Source organism: Rhamphochromis longiceps, linkage group LG16 (genome assembly GCF_057381845.1).
Source record: "Rhamphochromis longiceps isolate RC_006_pf linkage group LG16, R_longiceps_female_GT1.1, whole genome shotgun sequence".
Lineage (NCBI taxonomy): Eukaryota > Metazoa > Chordata > Actinopteri > Cichliformes > Cichlidae > Rhamphochromis > Rhamphochromis longiceps.
In genome coordinates, this window is record NC_140572.1 from 17,377,345 (window position 1) to 17,400,130 (window position 22,786).

Sequence of the window (22,786 nt, forward strand, 5' to 3'; positions counted from 1 at the left end):
CCTAATCCAGTTTCCCAGTGAGTGATGGAGAGAGCCACTTGCCATCAGGGCCCCTTGAGTCAGAGCTGGAGGGGAGAGAAGAGAGAGGAGGGTGTGTGCAGTGATGTCTGTCTTTCCAAAATACCCTCTGACTTCCTTTTTCCTGACTCTAGACTCTGTCACGTGAGCACTGTAGGTTTTCCATATTTGTAAACGATAGAGAATTCTTGGTGACTTTGTATTAAATGGAGCCTCATAATAAAGCATACTGTCGGGACGGTTGGACAGTTCTGAAAAGTAGCCCGTCGAATCCCTTTATAAGCCAGTATTTACACTAACAGCACAAACAGCCCGTGCTTTGCTAGGAGATCTCAGGGTTGCCAGGTTGGATCCTACCTGCAAAAATCTGGGCAGCAGAAGTAAATGGGACATATGGTGCAATGTGGCTGAACGTGTAGAGCATGACACTCACTTTGCCAAGGCTAAAGATGGTGTTATATGTAGTGGGGGGAAATAAATGTTGGCATATTTCTTTAGCCTGGAAAGAAACATTTTAGCAGAACCAAAATCTGGCTACAGAGCTACGAGGGCAGTTTGTCACATGCCAGCTGCCGCTTGTAACTACATAAATAATACATCTTAACCAGGATAGTCCAGAATGCGTAGTTTAGAGTCTCGGCTTGCTGTGTTTGATGGAATAAAAAGATTATTGTGCGTCCTGGGCCTTTTCTTCAAAGTGTTATTGCAATTTCGTTACCTCCCTTAGATCCACAGGAAAAGTGGAGGAGAAAGCAAAACACCAGCAGTGACTGAATGTTAAAGTTTATCTTACAAGTCTCATTCAGCCAAGTTCATTATCTTCCTTTTTTCTTAAGAAAGACTCAAATATTGCCTAATTCTTCTATTCTTGTGTAATCCATTCATTGTCATGCTCCTAAAACCAACATGAAAAGTCTATTGGATGGTGTGTGTTATGTGTTACACACAGTCCCATCTGTCAGCAGCTCCTGTTCAGCCTCTCCTAAAGTGAGGTATTTGAACGACAAGCTACATCCTCGCCAGCTGGTGAAATAGGAGTGGGCAACAGCTCCTGGGAAACCGTGACGTGAACCTGCTCTGTGGCAGTGAAGCTTTCTGTCATCGTTAACCTTCAAGGTCAAAGGTGCCAAGCATGCGGCCTGTGGGCTCAGAAGTGGTCCGCTAAAAGGTCCAAATCTGTCCAAAGTGTGAAGATTTCTAATGAAAGGCAGAGGAGGATGTCAGGACTTCTCATTGCATTTTTCTTTTTCCTGCACCAGGAAGTGTTGTGTTGCAATCCAAACAAGAGGTCTGAATCATTTTCATTTTTCAAACTTTCCTGCTTACAAAGATAATAACCATGGCCTACCATAGCAGTGGTTACACCATAGGGCCGTGCCCACGTGTTTCACTGGGTCACAATGGTAGTGTTTCATTGTAATGAGAGCAAAGAGCCCATCATACTTCTGTTTCTTAACTGTTTCTTCTGTTCCTTCTTTGTGGAACCAGCTCCCAGTTTGGGTTTAGGAGATAGACACACTCTCTGCTTGTAAGATTAGGCTTAAAACTTTCCTTTTTGATAAAGCTTATAGTTAAGGTTGGATCTGGTGACCCTGAATCCTCCCTTAGTTACACTGCAGTAGGTCTAAGCTGCTGGGGGCTTCCCACGATGCACTGAAAATTTCTTCTTCACCCACCTCTTTTCACTCACTACGTGTTTATACTCCACTTTCTGTGTTTTCAGTGTGTTTTTGTACTGTCTCTCTCCCATCACACCAAACCAGTTGCAGTGGATGGCTGCCCCTCACTGAGCCTGGTTCTGCTACAGGTTTCTTCCTGTTAAAAGGGTTTGTTTTTTTCTTATCACTGTCACCAAGCTCTTGCTCATATGGGGATCATCTGATTGTTAGGATTTTCTCTGTATTATTGTATTATCTATACCTTACAGTGTGAAGTGCCTTTAGACACCTGCGCTTGTGATTTGGCCTTATGCAAACAAAATAAAACTGAAGTGGATAGAGCCCACTCTAGATGAAATTTTAGTTCATGTTCTAAATGTGGCCCGTGAACTTAAATGACAACTTAAATGTCAGAGTATGGCTTCATTTTGCAGTCACATCAGTAGTGATTTGATTGGAGTCTTGTTGCAGCAGCTTTAGAGTTATGTCAACAACAGTGCATGACTCAGTCCCGTGCTACTTTATCTGATAAAAGCTGACTCAGATTTAGATTTCTTTGTCAGACTTTTTCTGCTTCTTTATGAATGTTTTCCTGTCTCTCTTCTCTCACCATCAACTGCTCAAGGCAGACAGCTTTCCCCTCCCCGAGCCTGCTTCTGACAGAGATTTTTTCCTGTTAAAAGGGAGTTTTTCCTTCTCGCTATTGCCAAATGCTTGCTCACAGGGTATCATCTGATTGTTTGGCGCTTTCTCTTTTCTTTTGAAGGTCTTTATCTTACAATATAAACTACCTTGAGACAACTGTTCTTGTGATTTGGTCCTGTACAAATCAATCTACATTGAATTGATTATACTTTTTCAGGTTCTGCAGAGCAACACCTGGTGCGTCAGTGGACAAGCATCATTTAAGTGAAGCAAGGCGTTTCCTTTTTTCACGCTATGCTGAAATTATTCTGAATGCAGCCTTGTTGTACAGCAGCACCAGCATAGACAGTTCACTAACTCAAGCTTTTTCATTTGTCTGAAGACACACAGGCGAAAAAGAAGTGTTAAAAAAAAGTGTGTCTGGTTGTACATATGTGGTCATAAAATGAAGGAAGGAACTGCAGAGAGGTTTAACCAGCTGAGACTGAGCAGAGTAACCCGCCTGCCCCACTTCTTGCCAGATGTTGGCTGAGATGCATGATTTTATAGGTTGTTGACCAAAAAAAAGAGAAATAAAAAGCAATTAAACCATTTTTCCTATTGATTAAACATTTCAACGCGAATGACAATGATTTTAACACCTCGCAAACGGCGCTTTCACATCGAGTTGGTTAAGCGTGAACACGGGGCTCAGCTGTCTTGTGGTTTAGCAGCTGTGGTTGCAGTGGGATAGGTCTCATTTTTGAGAGGTACAGGTGGAGCTGATCAGAGCAAACGTGCCCGGCAGTTCACCCTGAAGTTATTTAGGTTTGGGAGAAAAAAATAAAAAATAAAAGGATCTTTAAATTGCCTGCAATAGAAACTTGCACCATGGCTTTTTCACCTCGAGTTGTGTCCAGCCTGAAAAAGCACTGCTCTTGTCGCGCACCCAGCTACCTTTTCTTTTCATTTCACAGAAGAAGCTCTTCTCTCAATTCCACGTGCTCTGACGCCAAACTTTTGGCCTTTGCGATGAATTGAGCTTCTAAACGCGTCCATATGTGAGTGCTCTGTGAGCTTTGTTTATTTGTGTGTGACTGTCTGGTTTAACTCCTACTTTCAACAGCTGTGGCAAATGCAGCCAGACCTTCCATTGCCAAGTCTCCCTCTTTTCCTACTCCTACTCTGCTTCTGTCTGTCTGTTTTTCTGTCTGTGTGTCTGTCTGTTGGCTTTCCTCTCTTTCTGCCTGGAGCTCTCTCTCTCTCTCTCTCCCCCCTACACACACACACACACCCATGCAGGCACACGATCCACACACCTCAGGCTTGATATTCATAGCCTCCTCCTCCTTTACTTGACATGGGAGCCTTAACAGATGTGCCCCAGCCTTGAGCAGCTTCCCCCTCTCTCCCCCTCTTCTCTCTGTGTCTCTACTGCCTTGTGCTTCGCTGATTTTACCTTATCTCATCTCAGGGAGAAAACGGACCAAACTGGCATTTAATTTGAAAATAAAACAGTGGAGTCAAAATTAGAACATTCACGAAGAAGTGGATGAAATAAGGAAGCTAAGAAGATGCTGCTGTTAAAAACATAACCCCCCATGTATGTGTGGTTAGGTTAGAGTATCGGGCCATCTTAATTACCTTCACTCAATCAAGAGGCAGAAACAGATTTACATGCATATATGTAACTTTTCGTTATGTCTCTTTATATATTTAAACATAAATGTCCCTGTATCTGTTACCAAACTGCACATTGAGATCTAGAAACCCAAGTTCTTCATTGAACTTTTCCTTTAGTCAAATACCTATTTTCATTTTTCATCACTGAATTATTCTCGGTTAAAACCTCAGCTATTCCTGTTTTGGAGTTTCGGCGACTCTCGTGTGTGTGTGTGTGTGTGTGTCGGTGTTTCTGTGTGTGTCTCTCTTTGCGCGTGCGCGCGCAGTGAGTGCCGTGAGCTGGAGGCTTATGGTAATTGCGGTCTCCCGACTGGCCTTCTGGGTAGAGCTGCGCGAGTGGGAGTGGAACGAGCCGCACGGTCTCGGCAGCGCTCATCCATTCTGTGCGGCACTCCCCGTACAGCTCCGTGCGTCCTCGGTGCGAACCGAGGGCTCCGACCGGGCTGTTGTCTACGATCCTCGAAGGAAACGCGCGGGACGGAAAGCTACGCGGAATAACCTTCAGCAAACCCTCTGCGACACAGATTCCGCCGTCGGAGAGGACATGGAGTGACGGAGAGCTGGAGAAAGGGGCTTTTTCCGAGGACGGCGTGCTCCGCTGAAACCCAACATGGCGCTGCTGCGCGGTACGGCCGAGCTGAATTAATTTCTCCGCGATTCCGCCGACCTCGTCACCTGTATCCTTCAGGGGTCCGGGCCATACGGCGCAGTGCTCTACGACTTAAAGGACCTTAACGGATTTTCTTTAGTGGATTTCTCTTTATCCTGCCGTTTGTTTTTGCTCGGCGCAGGATCTTTTTTTGTTTTTGCTTTATGGAAACCCAAGTGACATTTTCAGCAGCAAAAACTCCTCTTGAAACATAGTGGAATGGATGAGAGCTGCTTGTAGACAAAAGAATAAAGACCCAAAGCTTTATATGTAAGACTTGTTTTGTTTTATGACAAGTGAGTAACCTGTTAGGCACTTTTAGTTGTTTTTTTTTCTCCCTCTGGCCGGGATCGTCTGTCTCCAGCGGACAGGACCGTGACCGGGCAAGTCTACGTACGCACGGATCGCTGCCCTTCCAGTTAACTTGGGGAAAAAAAACAGGGGGGGGGAAAGAAGAAAAGAAAAAAATAAGGCGTGAGTCGGGGCGCGCTGAGCACGGTTGGAACTTGCACCAATTAACCAGGTGAGGCAATCAATGGCAAATCAGAACCTATTTTCCTTAACGTGTGTCTTTGATGTGAAATCCCTCGCGTGACGATCGAAACGTGTAGCGCTGTTTTTTAATGGCAGTATAACGTCCAAGGTGTTTTAAATTATCCTGTGTTTTCATGTGGTGTGTTTTTGATTAAAAACAGTCCCCTCGTGGGGCTGAATCTAAGCGCGATCGTCCAGTGTTGTGCGCAGACTGGGGAGAGGATCGGCCACTTCTAAGAATAGCGCATAGGGTGGTCTTTGTGCGTTTCGGCGGGGCAGTGGCATGTGGTTGATAAATAACACACACGCGCGCGCGCGCACACACACAATTATCCGAGCATGAGTTTGTCCTTTTAACAACTGCCCTGTCAAGCTGATAGAGGTGAGAAGGACATCCCAGAGATTAGCGAACTTGAAAGTGGCGCCGTCCTCGAAGGTGACTATTCAGGCTTTTCGCACCCTGTTGTGTGACGAAGAGCGCGAGTGTGCCTGTGGGGCTGAGGGTAGGTAGTGTGTGTGTGTACGCGTGTACGTGCGCGCACACGGGAGCTTCTGCGCTAAACAAGGTTACGGAATCCAGCCTCGCCCTGCCAAAGGCGAGCGAGCGCTGCTGCTCCGTTTATGCACAGTTCAGTTCAGTTGGAGGGCATCCCCGCGGTGTGTGTGTGTGTGTGTGTGTGTGGGCTGTTGGTGTGCCGCGGAGTGTGTGTGTCGCGGGGGAGGTTTGGTTTGGACGGAGTGGACTGATAATCTCTTGTCTCATCAAAGGTATAGCGCTGGGGGAAGAGACGGGACGCGGGGGCTGCACCGCTCACCTTCGTGTCTACTTGATGGAAACCTCTTTGTCTCTCGCTCTCTCCCCACTCACACGCCGAGTCTTGCAGGTGTTTTCGGATATGACTTTGCGTTACACTCATACAGGCACACTTGCTGTATGACTAGGCTTTGCAATGCGCACGGAGACTCGTCGTAGCGCCAGTTTGGATCTCTCCCCCCCTTCCTACCATCTCCACCTCTCCTCCTCCTCCCGGAGCTCCGATACGCGCTGCTCTCTTGCACAGAATGTGTCACCGGGACGCTTTCACTTAGAAAAAAAAAAACCCCAAACACTTAATAATAATAATAATAATAATAAACTTCCCGTAATTATCGGTTTCTTTCTCTCCCCCCCCCCTACACACACACACACACACACACACACACTCCACTTCACTGACTTACACTGCGCTAACTTTAAAAATCGTTTTCGCCACCCTCCTCACGCTGTTGTGCGCGACGTCAATCGGCGCGATCCGCTTCTTCCACTATTGCAGTTTAATTGAAAATAAGCGCCGCGAGGCGCGTTGGATGCGTTCCAAACTGAGTCGTCTTTTACCTCGCGATTCTTTGAAGCTCCTCTGTGAGCAACGCAGACTGCGTTTCACGCGCGTTTATGCGAAGTGGGGCTTTTTGTTTTTTTCATTTATTAGAAGGTTGATGTTATCGGACCACATTTTCCACCGCAGACAAGACTGTGAGAGAGATTCGTATCTGGGGAGTTTTCCTTCCGTGCTGCCCTGCCTGCTGCCTGTCCTGGAGCCACGCATGCACTAATTAGGGGACGCTCTCTTAGGACGATCGATGTGCCTCATATTGGCTGGCTCCAGCTCATTGACGAGCTGAGTGAGGGAAGCAGCTACTGAAAAGACCACTTCAGCCCCCAGCAGCCAACCCGCGCAGGATAAACGGTCGAAGAAACGCTTGCAATAACGCGAACGGCTGCCGGCAGGCTGCAGGAGCAGGATGGGACACTGTAAAGGGGTGGGTGTGTGGGTGGAGGGGTCAGTTTCAGGTGGCTTTGAGTCAGAATAAAAGAGCTGTTTATATATAAATTAAACGTCGGTCTTACTTGGGATGGCAGAGAAAAGCTGGACAACTGGAAGGCATTTATTTGAAGTTAAATGTGACTTTGCGTGACAGTGGGGCTAATTACTTACTGAAAGGGTATTTTTAAGTTTAACTTCTATTATAATTGAAATAACTGTTCAACAACTTTTGCTTGTGTGTTCAGTGACGATCTCAGGTTTAGTCCGACTTGGGTTTTTTTTTTCTCGGTGTCCAAATAAAAGTTACGCACGGATTTCATTGGGGCCCGTGGAATAAACACTATCTGCACAAACTTGGACGGCTGCTTAGTTTGGTTCGTCTGCAATAGAGTCTGGTTCCCAAGCGCTGCGCGCCGTGGAAGCCTAAAACAAATACTTCGCATTTGTGTGGGCCGAGTTTATTTTTAGCGAAAGCTCGTCGGACTGTTTTGCGCATCATTTTTCCACTGTGCGCCGCGAAGTCAGTGTGGGACTGATCTGTTTTCCAGGTGTCGGAACACAGAAAGGGAGGGCTGCTTTCGCTAGATTGACATACTTGAGTTTTCTCTGTTTCACACGAGAAGACTTCACACTTCTTCCACAAACAGTGTTGTATTGCCAAGGCCCATTAGCTGACAGAGTGCGGTTCAGTGCCACCCCCCCACCCCCCTTTAGCAAAACAGGATTGCATCTGGTGCTAATTTTATTAATTAGACATAATTTAGAATCAGAAACGTGCAAAGAAAAGAGGGGGTTTATTAATTACTTTCACCTTTGCCAGCGTCACCTCGCTTGCATACGTGCAGCCAATTCATGTGCAGGTTTTTAATCAGCAGAGGTGGGGAAGTGATGTGTGAAGCATTAAAGACATTTGAGCAGGCAGACGTGGAGAAATCCGCAGTTGTAAAAAGCACAGAGGTCCGTGGGCGCACAATTCACCTGGAGGCAACAGCAGCCTCGGGGACTGCCGGACTTATTGTCCCGCTGAATGATGTGTGACAGCGTGTCAGCGTATTGCCCCGCGGGGGGAGCTGGAGATCTGCTTGCCTTTAAGAGAATAGAAACAACCCTCATCACCTCCATTTTAAACCAATTAACCCCCCCGGTGTTTGTCCGCTTCTAATCCGGAATCAATAGGGAACACGCGGGGAATATTGTGAGCAGAGAGAGCGTGTCATTACAATCACGGGACCCGCTCCTGCTTATCAAACCTTCTGTGCTCTAAATAGTCCGGGGGGGAATTCGTCAAAAGAAATGCCCTGTGTCCCGGTAAACATCCAGACAGAAATATGAAGGCGCTCTTATTCTTGTCGCGCTCCTTTGTGTGTGTCTGTGTGTGTGTGTCTCTCACGCGCATGGATATAAAACAACAGGCTCGTCGCTGCCGGCGCTGCACTCGCTGCTGAGGCGAGATGCGTGTGAACAAAAGCGGGAGGCACGGCAGAGAGCCGAGGAGAGATCGGTTTTCCAGGCGCTGCGCAGCTCCCGGAGGAGACGTCACGGTTTGATTGAAGCTATGCTCCATGCTGGCCTCCCGGGACCTCGCGATGAAACGGGAGAACCCACCCTCCCCTCCGCCTTTTCTCCCCCTTTCCCTCCTCTCCCCTCTCCACCCACCTCTCGCTCTCTCTCTCTGAGAGAGAGCTTTTTGTTTCGACGAGGTCTGGAGCTCACGGGTCACTTACCCTCCCACCCCCTCTCTCCACTGCTTTACCCACAGAGAGAGAGGGGGGGCACATAGCATTATTCTTTCCTCTAGCAGCTGCTTTCTGGCGCCGATGACCCAGGGATGTTGGTTTAATAGCGATTTTTTTTTTTAGACATTTGCTTATTTTACAGCAGCGATCGTTGATAAATGTCATCAGTGGTGGCTTAATGTAACGTGAACGAGTGGGGGGCTGTAATTAAAGTCTAAATCTCACTCTGAATGGATTTAGTTTGCTGACCTCGCTCTGGCCCGCGGTGTGATTGATTTAGCGGCAGAGTGATGATGACACACCTCACCTCCTTCCTCCCTAGTCTCTGCAGGCTCGGTCTTGAAGCTTTTTTTCCCTTCTCTTTTTTAGACCGCGTTGCGCCTCGGGCATCTCTGACGAAATCCCACAGACTCTTGGCAACGCAGCATGTTAATAGCGACAGGAGTTTATTACGCCGACAGTCTTCAAAGCCAGGAATGCGTCATGCGCTGTCTGCACGTAACATCGCACGAGCCTGTGTCGGCCGCGGAGCTTCTGACCTCGAGGTGGGGAAGGTGGTCACGTGGGTCGTACCGTGAGGGTAAACACTTAATTGTTTCAGCAGAGATTGTCTGGCCTAATTTACAGGGCGCAGTTAATTAAGCAGCGCGTATGAAAAGAGGCAAAACATCCTCTTGTCTCCGTCTGCGCGAAACACTTTGGAACTTCAGCCTTTGGAAAGTAGCGAACAAATAGAGGGCACATGAAAGAGGATCATTCCTTCATCATCATGTGCTTTTATCAGAAACACATGAAAGCAATGCCAGCGTTTCCAAAAACCTCCGGTAAACGCGGGCCGGCTCGTGCATGCGCATCTCTGTTACAATCGGGTTCTTTGGTGGCATAAAGAGCCATTTAGTCCTCATTTGGCCTGGGATGAATAGAGCCAGTTCAGCAGCCGCCGCCCGAGCCCTGGTGACAGCACTGGAGGGAGAGCGAGGGGGGAGGAGGGCTCACAATGTCGCCGTTGTTGACGGCCGTGTTGCTGCGGGGGGGAACTGAACCGTGCACCGACTTGCGTGCGGCTGTGCAGCGGCCCGGGAGGACGCGGGGGGCCCTTGTTTACAACTGCGCCGCTAATAATGTGACAGCTGAAGAGGCGCCGCCATCTCTCCTTCCAGCTCCGCGCTCCGGCAGCAGCGCGCCTCTCCTCCGAGTCCCCGCACAACATTTATCTCCTCCATCTCCTGCTCACTCCCCCCCTCCCCTCCCTCCACTTTGCGCTCACAGCTCTGTTAAATCTGAAACTACAGCGTGTCAGCTTTCCATAGATTGCGCAGCCTGCGCTGAGATGATCAATTGGTCCATTTGGCACACGTCGGCTCGATAATGAATAACCATTCAAATTGGGCCGGCGTTCTCTTCCGAGGTTTTTTTTTCCCCCCTTTCCCGGCTCATTACGGTGCTGGGTGTTAATGCCGGGGATCGGGTGACCTGAGGCTGTGGAGTTTGTAGCCAGACTGTAGTTGCTGTTCACGTGTTTTGCCGCAGATGTTCTCCGCCGTGTGCGCAAAAAAATTCCTTTCGTTTCGAGTGCGTGTAAACACACCGCCGTCACGGTGATCCCGTGTGTGTGGTGGTGGGGGTGCGTGTGCGCGCGCGCCCGCATTTAATCCATGTTTATCCCCACCCCACCCCCGTCGCTGCGGAGATTATCCTGCGTCACAGTGCATTTTTTTTCTTTTTTTTCAGAGCTGATCGCAGCTCTGCCGCTTCAGAGAGTCTGGCAAAGCTCCAGGGACAAAGAACGAGAGGGCGCCTATGTAGCCTACATTCTCCCCCGGCGCACAGCAGAGACCTGCCACCCGGTTTCCTCGTTCAGTCTGAGAGAAATTCAACAACAGGGTCGCGCGGCGGGCTGATCGTAAAAACGGAACAGCCGTGCTTAATATATGCCCCGAGCTCTTTCACTGAAACGTTTCTAGGCGGTCATTTATCAACTTTTAAAAGGAGATGAGGCCTGTACACGCGCGCGCGTTATTGGTATGCACACAACCACTGCGCTGCGCGGGGAGAGGCCTCAGCCCTGGAGGAAATGATGAGTGGTGCCGGTGTTTGTTCTGGTGCGCCTGCCGCGGGTCACTGAGAGTTCAAGTCGCTGTCATCGGAGACGGGAAACAAAGGAGGGAGAAGCGGGACTGTCTTCTGGCTCTCCTCTCCTCTCCTCCCTCTCTCCTATTTTTTTTTTTCATCAGTCTGTCTCTTCGGCTTTGTTTACAGCTGCTCCGTTGAAACGCAGCGCTGAAACCAGGTTCCGCTAAAAAACACCCGGTGGTTTTCAGTTTAATGGTGCGCGTCGGGGCTGCGCTCCAGCGGTCTGGTTTATAAACGCAGCAGCACCGACCGCTGCCCTCCCCCCTTCCCCCCTCCGCCTGCTGCAGGCCAGCGTGATGGATTGGACGGCCGTCGGGAGTTGTTTGTTGCGCAAACTATTCTTAGCCAGTGGGGTTGGGCGTCAACACGCTGCCTTTTCCCTTCTCTCCCACCTCCTGCTTTTCTTTTCATTCTTTTCTTTCCATCTATCCACTTACAGTGAGAAAGTATGTCAGGACTTACTCCCGGAAAATCCTCAAACACCTATTTTACAGGGTTCTAATGACACCTTATCTGCTCGCGTCTTGATAGCCTGTGGGCCCTGATTTAACCTTTTCCTGCCTGCACACGCGATGTGGATGTGAGCTGAGCAGCAGGTTTTAAAGCGTCTAAAACAAACACCAGCCCATTTATCATATTAACATAAACATATGACTATATATCCCACTAATGTAGGAGGCAGAAAGAAAGCTTTAGCGTTTTCGTGCAATTCTGAAGTTATGCGGGAGATAGTCCGCAGACACGCATTCTCCCCCTCAGCGTTTATCAGGTGCCTCATCCTGACTTTTGCCCCGATACAACCTCTTATCTCGGCCCTGTTGCTGCTCATTTCATCTAAAAATAGTCTAGGTAGAGATAGTACTGTCATAAAACGCTCGATCTCCAAGTTGCTGTTTTTTCCTTCCAGAGAAGCTCAGCAGATTTATGTGTTTATGATAGTTTTCTTTCATTTGGACAGAAACGCCGGTAAAGGTTTGAATGAGGGTGTTTTGTGTCCGCTGCTGTTATAGCTGTTGAGCTCTGGTTGAGCGCAGACTTTTCAGTGCAAGCGCAACACGATCCGCTTTTTGACAGCGGCACGCAGAGAAACGCGCTGAGGAAGGAGCGGTGTGATTTCTGAACAGCGTCCCCGTGCACTGACGAAACTCCTGCAGCTGAACACGTGGTCGTGCACACGTGCGTATACACCGTCTCGCTTGTGCCCACGAACTCTCACACAAGCTACCCGTTTCGCTTCCGACGCGGATGATGTTGACGGTGGACTGGCGGCGGAGCTGTGGCTTAGGGTGGTGGTGGGGGAGGATGGGACAGGGAGAAGCCGTGTCGAGGGGCCCACAGCAGGCTGATTAATGTGCCCCGGGTCACGGCAATAAAAGTGGCGTGCCAGCGAGGCGCAGAGGCGTTTTACTGCAATGATCGAGGGGCCGTGTTTCTCTGCAAAGCTTCATTTCCCCCCTCTTTAAAGCCTCTTCTCTCTCTCACCGTCTCTCACCGCACTCCTGTATGTGCTTGCTTACCACGGCTGCCCTTCAGAAAAAAAAGATTTTTATTTTTTTTACCGTAATTAGGGATCGAGTCAGAATTCAAAGTAAAATATTTCCCAAATCGTGAAAAGGGGATCAAATTTAAACAGTTTTTTCATCCTTTCATCTGTTTGATGGTTTTATTTCATTTTTAATCTTTTAGGGAAAAGCTGTTAAGATACCACATGACCCGTTAAGGGTCCGAAATACTTTGACATTTGCGCAATTAAAATCTTTGAAACCCTGTGTGTGTGTGTGTGTGTGTGTGTGTGTGTGTGTGTGTGTGTGTGTGTGTGTGTGTGTGTGTGTGTGTGTGTGTGTGTGTGTGAGACATTGTTTTTCAGGGCATTGTGATGTCACTCAGGCAGTAACGAACATGCAGGGTTGACGTCGGTTGCCACTGCTCTTTAAAAAAAAAAATCCTAGCTCTTCAGAAAGTTTCTGTACATTTGCTTTCGCAGCAGTTTAATTAAATTAGGCGTGTTTGGTTCTTTTCCCCCTTTTGAAATCGAACTCATCAGCACCCAGCTGAGAAAAGCACAGGTTTAGCAACCAGTTGTTGAATCTGTTGTCTTCAGAATTTGTTGCAGTAATGAATAATTGATAACCATCCTCTTGTAACTTCTCACATTTTCCCTGTCATTACAAAAATACAACAACAACCCTGTTGTACTCTGGTGCTTTAAGAAAATTCTAATCTATACTAAACAGAAGACATTAAAGGACGTTTCACACAAACGGGGGTCTTATGAAGATTTCTTTTTCTTCTTCTTTTTGTCACTACCTCTGGGGTTTAAAAAAAGTTTCCTATTGTCAACTTAATTTTTAAAATTTATGATTTATTTTTCAAATCTATGGTTTATTAAAAATTTTGCACAGTCGTCTCTTTTCTCTTGCTGCCTGATATTCTTTTTGTGTGCTTGTGTGTGTGTGCGTGTTCTGGTGTGAGTGTTTGTTGATCTGAAGCTCTGTGTTGGCGGGTGGTAAATGGTCTCCCACCAAATTGGTCTGTGATGCATAATCTTCCCTCGCTCTGCTGGCTGAGGCAGCCGAGGGGGCAGGTCAAAGAGGGCATAGAAAAACCAGTGTGTGAGGAACGTGACTGAATAGATGCAGCTTCACAGTGCACGTCTAGCCCAAGGGTGGGCAGGTTGGGGGTAATGGGAGGGGGATATGGGGATGGGGGAGATGTTGACAGATTAGAAGGGGTGGGAGTGGGGAGCCCACACTGTGCTTTCATCTCTAGCAAGCGCTTCAGTGGACAGTGCCATTTTGTTGCTCTTGCCTCGTTTCACTTGCACATCCCTGGACTGCGTTTAATCCCTGTTTAGCAGAGACACATTTGTTTAAGTCTTGGCAAGAATTAAAATGTGTTTCCTCTTTTGAAATTTTATGAATTCGCTTTTTTGTAATTGCTTGTTTGGTTTTTTTGCTTTTGCAGCAGCATTGCAACACAGCTGCGGTGCATGCTTGCATGTGTGTGTGCCTGTTTGTGAGTGTGTGTGACGGAGCCAAGACACTGACAGCTAACTGTTTGCTCATCTCCACAGGGCAACATCTGTTCGTGATGTCGATGCTGAGGCACAAACCAACCTGGAACTAAGACAAGGGAACCATATCGCACGAAACATGGCAAGTCCCCGTGCTCATCCCCATGTACAGATTGTACTCATTTGTCGCATAAGTCACTTTAGCAAAAACAAGCCAAGATTTTCTTTTTCAATCTTTAGTAGTATTTTTTCTTTTGTTTTTGTGCTGATGTCAGGATATATATATATATTTTTTTGTGTGCTAATAGATACTTTTTCCTTTGTTGCTGCAGGTGGATGCAAGGTTGACGCCCCTGGCAGCAATGGGGCTGGACCGAAGCACTCTTTTACACGATGGGCTTCATCTCCATGGTGGGGTTGTGTATCCAGGGATCAGAGCACTTCAGGCAGAGAAGGGCAGAGAGGCGCCTGCACTTCCACTTACTTATAACAGGGATGGACTCCCAGAACTCATCTATAAGCCTGATGGCCCTCTGGACAGTCGTAAGACGGCGAATGGATACCTAGGCCTCTATAAGGGCGCTCATCCAAGTCTCCACAAGCCCGTGTTGGTTCCTGGAGCCGAAGGTCTCGGCTTGGAACGCAGAGTAGGGCCTGGAGAGAAAGCATCTGAACTGGGCTTGGCAAGTGCTGGTGGCAGCTACCTCCGCATGCCATGGCTCAGCCCTTACCCCGAAGCGAGCATGTATCCCTTCATGGACACATCCAAGTATGCAGCTCTAAACATGTACAAAGCCTCTTTGCTCAGCCAACCCAACCCCTATCTTCCCCAGCACCTGGCCTATCCTTCTCTGTGTGCAGCCCAGGGAGGCAGTGTTACCCCTGCTGCAGCGGTCTCTGCTGCTGACAGGCTCTATTATATGCCTCCCTATCCTGCTTCACCCATCTCTTCACCCCTGGTGGCACCACCTATGAGGATTCCTGCAGTCACCGTGGCCCCAACATCACTGGTACACTGCCAAGACAAGGGGCTTGGTGTTGCACCTCCATTTGCACAGCAGCTTCACCAACCCTCACCTCTTTCTCAGCACCATCAAGCTTCTATAGACAGGGACCGCTCACCTAACAGGAGTATCAGACCGAGCAGACCTCCGTCCAGGAAGGGCTCTAGCAACAATATTAATACAAGTAGTATTATTACTAGTGGTATCAGTAGTCTGCCTACTGATTCCTCTCCTCGTGTTTCTTCTCGCCTGCCACAACCTCCCCTTCCTCCTGCTCTCATCGACAATTCACTGGATTTGCAAAGGCCGGTTGCCAGGATAGGACAACCGGTGTCGTCCACTTCCTCAATATCTGCCTCATCCACATCCGCACAGTCCATTCCTCTTACGTTCTCTGTTAGCAGCATGGCATCAGAGCAGCCCTCTCCTGCCCGACCCAGCCCCCACAAATCAAGGCCAAGAGATGGGGCCCCTGAACCCAGAAATGCAGGAGTTGAGAAAAGACCCAGCAGGTCTCCCTCCAAAGCCAGCTCTGAGAGACCAGCTCACCAACCACAGGCAACCAAAGACCCAGCAGAGAAGCCTTTGGATTTGTCTGGAAGAATGCTAGACTTTGGATTGCCCTCCAATGGATTCCCAGTTAAGATGGACACTTCAGGTCCACGTTATGGACTTCCCCCTAACAGAGAGCTCTTAAAAGAAAACCTTTCCCCTTCTCCCCATCCACATTGTGTGGTCAGCAGCACTTCTTCAAAGGTCTCAGACAGACCAGAGATGATCAGCACTTTACACTCCACCTGGGTCGTACCTAGTCCATCACCTTCTCACGCACAGCACACACCGGGCCTGCCCACCTCTCCGAGACCTAATACAGACCTGGGTCTTTCACAAACTAAAGGCTCTTCACCCTCTGTTATCAAAAATAAAGGTCTGGAGAGAGTACTCCCTCAGCAACGTAGCTCATCCTGTCCAAGGATAGAAGAGCTCAACCACTCCTCGACTCAACCATCTGGCACTTCTGTGGTCAACTCCAGGGCTCTTTCTCCCAAACATAATGGTGAGTGGGTCAAACACAGCCCCAGCCAGTCAGAACCTCCACCAGCTGCGGGTCACCACAGAGAGGGAACAGAGAAGCCCTCCCAGACCAGTAAGAGAGCTGAAACAACCCCAGATGTGCCATCTTACAAGAGGCACTGTGTAGAGAACGGTCATCCTCCTGGCCATCTTTACCTTCCACAGAATGAGGCTTATCTAAACCACAGCTTGGCTTATGCCAACAGATACCTACCTTACCCCATCACAGACAACATGACAATACATTCTGTGCCAATTGGAGGAAAAGGCCCAGTTTACCCTCACCCAGTACTGCTGGGCAGCAACAGCCTTTATCCAACCCACCTGGCAGCAAAACACCCTTTACCATACCACAATCTCCCTGGTCCAGGAGGAGAATATCTCACTTATAACTCACAGGAGATGGCCCATCCCTTGATGCAGACACACTCTGACAACAAGCTGGCAGAAAGGGCAGATGCAACACTGAAGTCCCGGGGACAGGAGAAATCTCGGGGAACTGTTGAAGAAGGTGGAAACCACAGAGATAACAACAGTGGGAAAGAGATAGGCGAAGGAAACCAAATGAAGCCTGACAGGGAAGCTGGAGCACAAGGACAGTGTGGCAGTCAAAGCAAACACCCCTCTTCCTCTTTAACATCCAGAGAAAAGATTGTCTGCATTGACCTTGTACACTCAGACACAGATATGGAGACTACACCATCAGGCCACAAACAACATTCTGCCGAGACCAGCACCAAGGCTTCCCAAAATGAATGTTATCATAGTAACCAAAATCTCACAAAGACTGAGTATGAACCAAAACACCACCTTTCCCTTCCTTATCCAAGCCACTCCAGACAGAGTCCTAACCTTAAGCCCAACCACAGTGACAGACAACCAGAAGCTCCCTTTGGGAGAGCAGAGGTTCCCCAGGACACTGGCTGTGCTGGGGCAACATCTAGCATATCCCCAGCTTCTCCGTGCCTGGTTGCCCAAGCAGAGGAGAGCTGTGAGGAGCAGAGCCCCAGCCCAGACCTTGAAGACCAAGATCAGAGCACCTTGCGCTGTGCTCGAACATCAGGGGAGCGCAGCTCTGGTAGGGACAAAGGGGACAGGGGGGACAGCAGAATTTCTCGCCTTACACAACACTGCACAGATATGGTGAAGAAATCCGACCTGGAAAAAGTCCCCAAGAGAGAGACTGAAAAAGAAGACAGTATTGTTGACCTGGGGGAGTCTCAGGGAGAAGGGGATGAGGAAGAAGACGGTAGCCAGACTTCATCTAAAAACTCTCGTAGATCCAGCCTGGCCAAAAGGATTGCTAACTCCTCAGGCTACGTTGGCGACCGCTTTAAATGTGTCACCACTGAGCTATATGCTGACTCGAGCAAGCTGAGCCGTGAACAGAGAGCTCTGCAGGTAAGGCTGCAAACAACTGTGCACGTTTGTGTATACATGCAATACGTAATGAACTGGGTTTAAGATAATTGATGGGATGGGGAGAGGTTGTTATGAGCAACTTTTCTTATGTGCAGACATTTCAGACATACTTTGATTTCTAACATCCACACAGGAATAAAACCTCAAAGGCCACTCTCAGTTTTCCCCTGCTGCAATATTCAGATCAGCCTATAGAGCAAACCTTGCATGGAATTGGCATACTTTGCATACAATATAATTGCTGTCACGCTACTGTCCTGGCCGTAGATTTGATTGTCCCTTTATAGTTTATCATTGTCTTAGGGATCTGGCCAGTCGAGACCCTCCTTAATGGGGTGGCAGTTCAAAGGTTAACCAGAGCTGCTATCTTTGTATGTTGATTAGTGAGCAGCCATTGTAAAGGTTATTTCTGTGCGTGTGTGCGTGTTTGTGTCTCCGTATGTGCTTGTCCTTGTGTGACTGCCTTGGGGCTAAAGCATGTTAGTGCTGAGTGTGCTAAAGAGACATGTACAGTAGTTTGGGAGAATGACTGTGGCACCCTCACAGTTCACACTGCCTTTGGCTACGCTTAACCCCAAGGTTAGGGCCAGTGGAGGGCTTGCAGTGTGCTTAACAACCAACAGCTGCCCTCTTCAGGGTTTCTCTAAGGCTTTCTGCATGCCCCCATCTGCCATTCACTATCCTCACCCAACCCACCTCCCTCCAATGGCCTGTCCTGCCTGGTTGCTGTCTAAGGTCATAATTCTCCTCATCCCCGCTCCCGCCATTGGCTAAAATACCAGCCCTCCTAACAAAGATCACATGACCTCTATAAACATACTATTACAGTAGTATCACCTACATTTAGCTATTATCCACTGTCATTCATACATGCACACTGAGCTATTCATTTCAAACTGTTTATGTCTTTTGGGGTTGCCTTTTGCTCAATGCTGAGCACAGAAACACAAAGACACACTATGCTATATTATCCACTGGCTCAGGGGCAGAAATGTTAATAGGTTGCACATGTCTGTCTATGTTGTGAATGCACCCTAGAAAACTGTGGTTTTTGTCTTTTGTCATGCTTGTCAATCCACAGCTGCAACTCAAAGCTATCAAACACTGGATTTCTGGATGCGTAAAAAAAAATCAGATGTGGTCTGCTTGGATCACCCCCCTGCCGCCAAAAAAAGAAAGCAAGCAAGACAGCTGAAACTGAATTGGTGTCATCAATTATACCTCAAATGCCCGTGTTATTTCCATTCAAATTTTCCAATTTGTCACTGGTGCAGTTCAGAGATTATTTGATGGTTTTGATGCAGTGTTAATTGACCTGTTGATTCACTTTAATTTGATTGTTATTTTTGTTGGGATTGTGGCTACCTGTTCTGTGCAAAAGAAACATGTGGAGAAACGTAACGTAAATTCATTTATTTAAAAAAAAAAGAAAAAGATGAAATGCTGGACAGATATATTGAGCCCCCCCCCCCCCCCCCCCCCCCCGTTCTAATTGCTTAGATGGAAGTCATATCACGAGAGGGGAGTAATATAAGTCAACCTGCAGCTAACTGGGAGGTCAGTTCTTTACATTTCTTATCACATCTGCCTCTGACGGGCTCTGTCTCCTTTGTACTGTGTATCGCTGCACACTTCTTTTTTTATTTTTCCCCTCCCCACTCCCTTCTTTCCTTCTTCCCTCCTTTTCATCTCCTCTCTCCGCCTCAGGGCTTAGATGTATATGTTTCCAAGCCATGTTTATGTTTCAGGAAGGGAGAAGCCAGGATTTAAGCCCCAGAGCGCATGGACTGACAGTGGCTGCAGTAGTCTAACCTGTGTCTTGACGCCGTGCTTGTGATTTATCTGTCCTCCTTTGTGTCCTGCGTGTATTTGTGTGCGTATGTGTGTTGTGAGTGTGTGTGTGTGTGGGGGGGGAGTGGGGGGAGGTTAATTCTTTTGGCATATTCTTCTTTTGTTTTTTAAGACGATGTGATTTCTCATGCTTTTTTTTTTTTTTTTGCTTGTGTAGCTGTTGAGGCCAGATTTAGGCTTAGAGAGGTGCGTGTGTGTGCGCGGCATGGGCAGATGATGAGTGGTTTTCATGGGTTTTCTCTGCATTTTTGTGTGTGTATGCACAGCGGGCAATGATGCGGTTCTCGGAGCTGGAGCTGAAGGAGAAGGAGGGCAGCGGTGTGTGTATGACTGCCTCGGCAGCAGGACGGGAGCTGGCAGACGGCCAGTGCGGAGAGAGAGTGCTGGAGTACTGCCAACACACCACCAGGCAGGGAGAGAGGGAGGGTGAGTAACCCAGCACCACACACACACACATATACACAAGGCATGCACACACATACATGCAGACACTCTGCAAATGAACACTCACAAAAAAAAGGGACACGCACGCAAACAATAGGAGCGTACACACTCGCTCTCATGCACTTGCAGCAAATGCTGAGGCAAGACCGGGTCACTCTAAAAAAAGACACTCTTCCACTCACACACAGAGACACAGACACACACACACAAGCGTGTCCGTGTGTGCACGCACTTTTACACAAGCTAGGCAGCGCAAGCCAATGAGCGGGCAAGAGAGACAGCGAGGGGGAGTTTTATTTTCAAGAAGCCTTTTGTGCTTATCTGCGCAGAGAGACGATGGCGAGGGGAGGGCAATGGGGGAGAAGGAGGGGCAGGGAGTGCGTGAGTGAAAGCTGTGGTGGTGGGGGGGGGGAGTTGGTGGGTGAAAGCGGATGGGAGAGCGCAACGGAAAGAGCGGGGTGGGGTGGGGAGCGGGGTAGTTACATTGGCTGGCAGCCCAGCTGTGTGTTGGAGCGAGGCCGCAGCTGACGTGTGAGCCTAATTATGGCATGGAGAGAGACAGAGAGGGAGTCGACGACGAGAGAGGGGAAGGAAAAGGGGGGGGGGGGGGGGTAGAGTCACGCTCTGTGTGAGAAGGGCGTGGTGCGGTCATGGAGGGGGGGGCAGGGAGATGACGAAAAGAGGGAGAGGGAAGAGGGATGGGAGTCACCATGCACAACATGTGCGCAGGATGTTTTCGTGCCTCTCTCTGCTGGAAGTGTGCACGGCTGCACTGAACCATCAGGCCGCTGGCTCGGCTCGCATCAGATTAAAAAGTCTTTACCTCATCAAAGTTTTACTGCCTGTCTTTAAAGCAGAATAAAAGCGGGCTGGTGTTTAACTGGCATTCTCGCTCCGTCAACCCCCACCCAACCACACCTTGTGTCACCCTGTTTCCCTGCTTGTTTTCTGTCTGAAATCTCTTCCCGTGTGTCTGCACCCTTCCCATCATCTTATGTTTATATTTCCTCTGTTCGCTTCATGTCCCCGTCTTCTCTGCTTTGCTCAGGTGTCCGGCCGGCATACACAAACAACAGAGTTCCAGTCCTTCAGAGGTGTGGAGGGCAGAGGGAGCCTTTATCCCATCCTCATGAAGCCCAAGATGGGGCCAGAGGTCCGGGCCAAGGAGGGCTAAAGGATGGTGTCAGGAAGGGGATGAAAGAGTGCGAGGAAGGTCACTGTATGCCACCCACACTGACGCCATCAAAGGGCTTTCCCGACGAGAGGACTAGCCCTGGCTTTGGGGTCACCAGGAAACGCCCCCTTGGCCTCAAAGCGGAGGACGAGGACACAGAGATGGAGGGAGAAAGGGTGATCCACTTGGAGAAAAGAGCCAAGCTTTGTACGGGTGAGAATTTCACAAACAAGCGTGCATCTCGCATGCCTCAAATAGCATCCCCCTTCTGCTCTTCATCCGCTCTCCATGCATCCTTAGAATTCCGCCCAGTTAGTTTTCCTTCACCGTGTGATGCCGAGCACCGTTTCATCCCTTGTTCTTTTTTTTAAAAAAATCCCACTTTTATAATCACTACTTCCATCCCAATCAATTCCACCTCACATCCGTTCCATCACAACACGCTCTTCCTCCCCTTTCCTGCTCTCTGTCCTGTGTTTCGCTCTGTGTGGCAGCCAGCTCTGAGAAGTGTTTAATCCTGCCTTTGAGTGGAGTGCGAGAGAAGCGACGAAGAGGGACAGCTATTCCCTCTGTCTCTCTCTCTCTCTCTCTCTCTTCTTTCAGCACTGCCGTTCCTTCGCTGTGCTTACCCACCCTCTTCAAAGCTGCTCTTTTCTTCTCTTTTCATCTCCTTTCTTTTTTCCCTCATCTGTTTGGGTTTCCTTTTTATTTCTTTTCTCGCTGGCATGCGGTATCGTGCTTGTTCTCCTCGGCACTGGCAGACGAGTCAAATACCCGTCCCCTGTGAATTTCATGGGGGAGAACCCTCCCTCTGCTTTTCCAGCCTTTATTGCTTTGTTTCTCCACCCGACTCTTGACTTCTCTCCCCTTTCACTCCGCAATCTGTCTGCTCTACATCCTGCTCCCTGCCTCTCTTGCCTGGGTGTGTGTCATATGTAAGGCTTAGATGGGGTTTTACCAGCCATAAGAATGTCCTGATTAATGGCCTTTGTTCTCTGTGCTCTGTAGCTTGCATGTCAATATCTACAGTAGTTCTGCACGTTGCAGACGGTGACAATGACGGCTTTAGAAAGCAGAAAACCTTTTAATCCAAATGTCAACTCAGAGACACTTAGAAGAAATCTTTTAAGTAGCTCATAATGCACTTTTCAGACTACCTAGCGTTTTTTTTTTTTTTAAATGACCTTTTTATAATAACCGAGGCTCGAGAGCTTGCTCTTCACATCTTTGCATCGAGGTTTAAACGCAAAAACCATCAAACTGTTGCGTTTCAAGCAACATTCTGTGTTTGTGTTCATCTGCAGACGAGCGTGAGAAAGCCAGTGCGGACGACGACGACGACGAGGAGGTGCGGAAGCTTAAGGTCTGCATAGAGCTCAAGGGACTGCGACTCAGCAAGCCCGCCACGGGCGCTGCTTCACCTGATGGGTCCCAAATCAAGCAAGAGAGGGCATGGCCTCAGCCCCGATTGGTTAGCCCTACCCAGGGCCTGCGCGAGCGCAAGATCAGGCCCGGCGAGCACGAGGACAGAGCCGCGGCGCAGAGAAGCGAGATCAACAGGAAATGGGGCTGCGAGAAGCTGCCTAATGGTAAGAGTGAACCACCAGCCGTACAAACCGCCGAGTTCAGCTAGGGTAACGGAAATCTATCTTTGGCTCACGTTTCACTTTCTTGTTGAGCAGTCTGTCTTTAGGGGATTTCCCAAAAGCTGTCAGGGAGCACGAGGGGGGGGGGAGATTCTTCCTCTTGCCAGGGTAAAGGCTTGAGGAATCAAAAAAAAGGGGGGACGCAGAGAACCACAAGATAAAATGCCTCTCACCACCCTCCCGGTGCGCAAAGATTTAGGCTTTTTCTTTCATGTTCAGCTGATCTACAGCGGGGTCTCTGTGAGGACGATTAAAAAGCAAATGAGGGGAAGTGGCTGGTGGAGGTATGTGTAGGCAGGTGGAGTGTGACTAATGTGT

General features: G+C 48.7%; 1 protein-coding gene across 2 annotated transcripts in view; it reads left to right on the forward strand.

The window, feature by feature from the left end:
• Positions 1-4,289: 4,289 nt before the first annotated feature.
• bcor (BCL6 corepressor) overlaps positions 4,290-22,786 on the forward strand; it is a 32,399-nt gene continuing 13,902 nt past the window's right edge. Inside the window, exons 1-8 of one of the 2 annotated variants that reach the window (XM_085384138.1) lie at positions 4,290-5,155; positions 9,077-9,252; positions 13,914-13,995; positions 14,186-17,332; positions 18,854-18,910; positions 19,471-19,630; positions 20,697-21,035; positions 22,127-22,411. In XM_085384138.1, coding sequence (XP_085240264.1) covers positions 9,134-9,252; positions 13,914-13,995; positions 14,186-17,332; positions 18,854-18,910; positions 19,471-19,630; positions 20,697-21,035; positions 22,127-22,411 — 4,189 coding nt within the window. In that variant the 5' untranslated portion in view covers positions 4,290-5,155; positions 9,077-9,133. The remainder of the gene's footprint in view (positions 5,156-9,076; positions 9,253-13,913; positions 13,996-14,185; positions 17,333-18,853; positions 18,911-19,470; positions 19,631-20,696; positions 21,036-22,126; positions 22,412-22,786) is intronic. The other variant, XM_085384139.1, reaches the window with a different exon arrangement.